Source organism: Octodon degus, unplaced genomic scaffold (assembly GCF_000260255.1).
Source record: "Octodon degus isolate 3935 unplaced genomic scaffold, OctDeg1.0 scaffold00010, whole genome shotgun sequence".
In the NCBI taxonomy this organism is placed as follows: domain Eukaryota; kingdom Metazoa; phylum Chordata; class Mammalia; order Rodentia; family Octodontidae; genus Octodon; species Octodon degus.
This window is the reverse complement of record NW_004524586.1, coordinates 4,969,708-4,976,067: the sequence shown is the minus strand read 5'-3', so window position 1 is coordinate 4,976,067 and position 6,360 is coordinate 4,969,708. Positions and strand designations below refer to the sequence as shown.

General features: G+C 46.8%; 1 protein-coding gene across 1 annotated transcript in view; it reads left to right on the top strand.

Annotated features, from left to right (window-relative positions):
- Positions 1–2,083, top strand: part of Rrp12 (ribosomal RNA processing 12 homolog) — a 51,339-nt gene extending 49,256 nt beyond the window's left edge. The window contains exon 33 of the mRNA XM_004625690.2: positions 917–2,083. Coding sequence (XP_004625747.1) covers positions 917–1,019 — 103 coding nt within the window. The 3' untranslated portion in view covers positions 1,020–2,083. The remainder of the gene's footprint in view (positions 1–916) is intronic.
- The last annotated feature ends 4,277 nt before the right edge of the window (positions 2,084–6,360 follow it).

The following is a 6,360-nucleotide window of genomic DNA, read 5'->3' as shown; positions in this document are numbered from 1 at the left end:
TGTGTGTGTGTGTGGCCAGCTCAGCCCACCAGGGGGCGGGGCTGGCTGGCATGTGGTGCTGGGGGATTGAACCGCGGTCCCTGTGCTATTGCCAAGCTTGTTCTAAGTAGGTGCTTTAGACCACTGAGCCATCTCACCAGCCCCCTGTTACTTTTTAACATGCATCTACATGGATGTGATACCTGCCTCCATATTGCTCGGCATTATTATTACTAATTTATTTTTGTGTTGCAGTACTAGGGGTTGAACCCACGCCCTCAGTGCTCACCTATCCCAGCCCTTTTTTATTATGAGGAAAGGTCTTGCTAAATCAGTAAGTTGCCTAAGTTGCAGCTTTCATCCTTTCTGCCTGTATGTCATACAGAGGTTTCTAATATTTTTTTTCCTTCTGTACACTCATCATTTTTATTAGCTCTGTGTAGTTGATTTTTCTAATCACTATGTTGGTGAGAAATTAGACTTTGCTTCCCTGTAGACTGTTGCATAGGGTTCCTAGGCGTAGGTAAGGGCTACATGCAGTGCTGTGTAGCAGTGGTTTGCACATGGCTGTCACTAGGGAAGTAGTGTTCTACACTTGAGTTGCGTAAAGGCTTCTGTGGTGTTGAAGTACCTTAGAAGGAAGGATGGGTGAGCAGGGTGTGCTTTGACTTCTGCGTGTGCATTAGAACTTGCTTCCTCTGATGCATTAGGGCAGCAGGAAGGGCTGTCTTGCAGGGATGGAGACTGTCAGAGTGAAGAAGCCTAGGCAGCACCTGTGTGGTATGGGAGCTCGGGTTGTACACGGTCTGCCCCTTCATATGCCCCCTAGGTAGTCCAGCTCTCCCTGTCCCTGCTGATATGGCCATCATTTGGCGTTATCATGAGGGGGACACCTATTCTCCATGTGATGTGGCCCTTCTGGTTCTTATCTCTGTAGGAAGAAGGTGAAACTACAGGGACAATTCAAAGGTCTGGTGAAAGCTGCCCAACGGGGGTCCCAGGTGGGACATAAACTCCGCAAAAAGGATCGCCGGTCCTGAAGCCCAGGACCCCTGGGTACTCTGATCTAAGCCAAAGCTGGCTCCAAGTACTCAAGATTTGCACAGCCTGGACTCAGTGACTTGCTGGAGATGGAACATGACTCTGAGAGATGCCCAGGATTTTAGAACTCCAAGTGGGACTCAGCTTTAGAAACATCCTTGGGAGGACTGGGGAGATAACAGTAGAATAAGCACTTGCCTGGCAAGTGCAGGGTCCCGAGTTCAATCCCTGGTACTGCAAAAAAAAAAAAAAGAATAGAAAAGAAACATCCGTGGGGATGAGACTGTGGCATTACTGCCTCTGAGTAGGTCCTGTGAGGTGAATGTGCTTTCTGCCCAGTGGCCATGAGCAGGGTAGCTTGGCCATGTGCTGCTCTTAACTGGGCTGTGGTCTGGTGTGTGAGATTTGCTATGATCAGGTGTGCAATAAATGTGTATCACCGTGTGTTAGCCCTAGAAACACTGTTTGGTAACCTGTCCTCTCCAGGTGGAAGAATGGAGATGGCTGGCCAGGGTGACCTTGACTCCTTCCTGCTTGACTCAGCATCCAGGCTAGGGCTGTGCCCAAAGGCCAGGCCTTCCACCCTGCTCAGAGTCAGGAGAGTGCCCTGGCTTCACTTGGCAGTCCCAGTTGGAAAGCAACTTTTAGGGGTCAGGAAGGGCACTGAATGCTCCAGCACTGATGCCTATAGCCGTGCTTGGACCCTAGGAATAGAATTTTGGGATAGAAAGGTGGTAGCTGGCTCAGCTGACAGCTGCAGGTTGAGTGCAAGTTTATATGATGCTTCAGTTGGCCAGGATTTACATCTTTAAAAAAGTTGGAAGCCAGTTGTCATTTATCACGTGTACTGAGCCCCTCCACATATTTTGCACACATTGTTCAGCCATGTCTCTGTTACTACCCAACCCCCTATCCAGATCTGGTTGGGTACAAGGTGGTTCCCACTGGTCCAGCCTGCTTGGTCTGGTGCATATCTGCTGTACCCCAGAGGTCCCTTGTCCTATCAGCCCAGGGTCTCCCCATTTTTAAAAATTTTATTTATTGTGTACAAGGTCCCCTTACGCAGTTCAGACTCATAGTGAACCTCCTGTCTCAGCTTCCAGTGCTGGGATTACAGTCCTGCACTGTCACTCCTGGTTTCAGTGGCCGACATAGCACGCCCCGGGTTCCGGAGCTGGGATGGCATGGGTACTGGGGATTGAACCTGGGTCCTTGCACTTGCCTTGCCAGGCAGGCACTTAGACCACTGAGCTCTGTTTCCTTAGCCCAGGTACCCCTTTTGTGTGCTTTCCCAGCAGACCCCCCACAGCCCAATATGAGGAATATGCTTTGTCCCCTGACACTTGATCAGCCTCATTCTCAGCTTATGAAATGAGACCACACATACCAGGAGTTTCCATCCTGGTTTTGAGCTCTGATAGTGCTCCCAGGAGGCCCCATCCCTTGATGCTGTTCCGCTCATTCTCCAGGGGTCCCAAGCCACTGGATTCAGTGCCACCAGAGTTGGTATTTGCTCCTGATCTGCAGCTAAGAGTCAGGAGTCCTACTTCACCCAGAGGTGGTACAATGTGTATGGCCTGTTTGCAGATGTGCGCAATGCGAGAACAAGCAAGAAAGGGAACCCGAGAGAGGCGGCTTGTAAGGATTGGCAAAGGTAAGCCAGCCATGACCTGGTTACTACGCTGTACAGATGAGATTAAGTCAATCGCTGTCTTTTCTTATCTCCTTTCTCGAGCACTAGAACTGCACATACCAGGAAGCCTCATATAAACCAGGGAGGAATTTGAGCCAGTTGGCCAGGATTTATGTCTTTAAAAAAGTTTGGGGGCTGGTGAGATGGCTCAGTGGTCTAAAGCACCTACTTGGAACAAGCTTGGCAAAGCACAGGGACCGCGGTTCAATCCCCCAGCACCACATGCCAGCCAGCCCCTCCCCCAGGTGGACTGAGCTGGCCACACATACACACACACACACTAATAAATAAATGTTTAAAAAAATTAAAAAAAAAAAAGTTTGAAGCCAGTCTATTAAGTGTGTTCCCCATGAAGCTTTGTTTTTATTTTTTTATTTTTTTGTTATTGGACATTTTAAAATTTATTTTTATTTTTTTAATGTATTTGGTACAGACTTCCTGGGAAAGACATTTTTGAGCTGAGTCTTTTAACATTTGTTTATTTATTTATTTATTTTTACTTATTTTTTTCATGGTACTGAGGATTGAACTCAGGACCCTGCACTTGCCAGGCAAGCGCTTATTCTACTGAGCTATTTCCCCAGCCCCAGAGCTGAGCCTTTTAAATAAAATCTTTGTCTATTTATTTGGTACAGGGTCTCTCTCTGTGAAGCTCAGACTAGTAGTGATCCTGTCTTCAGCTCCCAAGCTCTGGGGTCACAAGCGTGCACCACCATACCCGGACTTGGTCGCTGGCTCAACACACCTGGGGGGTGGGGCTGGCCCAGCATTCAGTACCAGGGATTGAACCCCAGTCCCTGAACTTGCCGAAGCAGGCACTTAGTCCACTGAGTTCACTAGCCCCTTTCAATTCAAATAATTAGAGTTTGTCAAACAAAAGCAAAATCTTACATCCATTGATCTCTGTAGAAAACATCCAGATGATACAGAGAAAAGAAACTACCATCCTGAAAGATATCTGGGATGATTTCATGTTCTCTAAAATCAAAGAATGAAATTTAGGAACAGTGGAGGTAAGAGAATATATTTATTAAGGCATATTTGGGGTTTTTTTTTAATGTATTTAGTACAGGGTCTCACTACATAGATCAGCCTTGTAGTGATCCTGTTTCAGCCTCCCAAGCGCTAGAATTACAGGCCATGCACCACCATGCCCAGTATCCAAGGCCATCTCGATGCGTCCTTGGGGCAGGGCCATCACAGCAGGTGTGGGAACAAACCCCTGGCCCCTACGTCTGCTTAAGCGGGCGCTTTAATCTGCTGAGCTATCTGGCCCGTCCTTTTATTAAGAGAAGGAAAGTTGTCCACGGGAGACAGGAAGAGACCCAAGTGGTTTGCCAGGTATTGGTTTTTTTGACACAGGATTTTGGTATGCAGCTCAGGCTGGCTTTGAACTCAAGGACAGTCAGTGCCCCTGTCCCTGCCTCTCTGGTGGTGTGATTACAGGTGTGTGCCACCATCCTCCACTTGTTTTCTTTCAAAAGAGAGATGGGCAGATGACCTAAAAAGGTTGGTATTCGTGATATGCCCATCTTCTCTAGGAAGTAGATTTTAAACACAAATTATCTTGGTAACAGACAAGAAGTAATGCTATGATACCACATCTTGGTATCAAAAGGGACACGACACTCTTCCATTTCTGAGAATGAAAAAGCAGAGGACCCAGAAAAAGTGTCTGGAAAGTCTGCTCACTCATTCTCAGAAATGGAAGAGTGTCGTGTCCCTTTTGATACCAAGATGTGGTATCTGCTGGCCAAGGTGTGAGGTGCTGGGATTCGTAGTGGCGGTCTGATGGGTCCCTACTGTGATACTTAAGAGCATGGATGAGTCAGGTGAGGCCAGTCCCCCCTTCCCTGGTCACCTCCCATGAGTGAGTGTGGCAGTGGCCTGCCACCTAGGTCTGCAGCCTACTGCATCCTCATCAGCCCCAGAAAGTGTTATTTCTTGTTTTCAGTGCAGCATAAGGGTTTGAACCCAGTACCTTCACACTGAGCTATTTCCTCCTTCTGTTTTTTTGAGAGGGCCTACTAGGCCTCACTGAGTCACTAAATTGCCCGGATTAGACTCAAATTTGTGATTGTCCTGTCACAACTTCTCAGGGTGTTGGGATTACGGTATGAACCACTATGACCAGAAAGGTAGTTTTTTTTTTTTTTTTTTTAATTCATATTGGAAAAAGTTACTTAATATGCTTCAGTAGCCTGCTTTCAGTCCTCAACGTCCTTTCCTCAATTCACTGTTTTAAGTTGTTTATGTTTCTTCAAAGGGTAATCTAAGTCACTGGTAACATCCCCCTTTTTTTAAAATGTATTTATTTGGTCCAGGGTCTCACTATGCAGCTCAGACTCATAGTGATCCTCCTCTGTTTTCTGCCTCCAATACTGGGATTACAGGCAGTCATGGTGGTCTCAGTGGGTGGTTCAGCGTGCCCGGGAGCAGGGCCAGTGTGACATATGGTACCAGGGATCGAACCCCAGTCCCGTAGGCTCTTAGTCTGCTGAGCTAATTCGCCAGACTAAGAACCTATCTTTTATTTATTTGTGTGTGTGTGTGTGTGTGTGTGTGTGTGTGTGTGTGTGTGTGGCCAGCTCAGCCCACCAGGGGGCGGGCTGGCTGCCTGTGGTGCTGGGGGATTGAACCGCAGTCCCTGTGCTTTGCTGAGCTTGTTCTAAGTAGGTGTTTTAGACCACTGAGCCATCTCACCAGCCCTGAACCTGTCTTTTAAAATATAACAAGTACAGCTTTAAAAAAGCAAGTTGGTATGTATTGTAAATTTGCACATGACTATAGTAAAGTTTTTACCATACGTATATAAAATAAATACAGTTTTCAGTGGCCCAATTTAAAACATCTGCCCAGTGGATGCGACTCCGTTTATTTATAAAGAACCTTTGAATCCCTAAGTATGTTGTTTCTTGATTATGCAGGAATTTAAAACCATCACTAGATACTAGGCTATGTGCAAAGCAGTATTTAGAAAATGACACGATGAATAGTCCTTGTTCTATTTTTGATATGCATTATCATGAGCAGATGATGACTGTACTCCAGAAAATAACCCTGATTTGGGACAATGTAAGCTGCTTTGCCATTTCCTGAAATTAAGCCTCATGTAGCTACTGCCATCAGAAACGCGGAGCTGTTAGAGGACCGTGAGTCATCCAAGGCCAGGGCTGCAGTGACAGTTTCTGCCTCCATTCCATGTCCAGTGGGCGAGTCATGAGAACCTGTAGAATTGGCCTTCAGAGCTGCGTCAAGTCTTCCCCAGGCGTAGTGGTTGTGGGCATGACTGCGTAGTCACTCCAGAGTAGGGTCTGGAGACTGCAAAGGGAAGGTCAAGAGGGATTAGACTCAGGAGAAACCAGCCTCCTGAGAGGTCTCCCAAATTTGTAGTTTAAGCCACATAGTGGCACATGCTTGTAATCCCATCGCTTAGTAGGCTGAGACAGGAGGATCATTGTAAATTCCAGACTAGCCTGGTCTACAAAGTGAGCTCAAGGCTAACCTGAACTGCATAGTAAGACCCTGTCTCAAAAAAGACACTACCCCCTGCAAAAAAAAAAAAAAAAAAAAAACCACACACACACAGTAATTTAAGCCACAGGTGGCAAACACCTGTAATCCTAGTACTTGAACCGGTGTGGTGG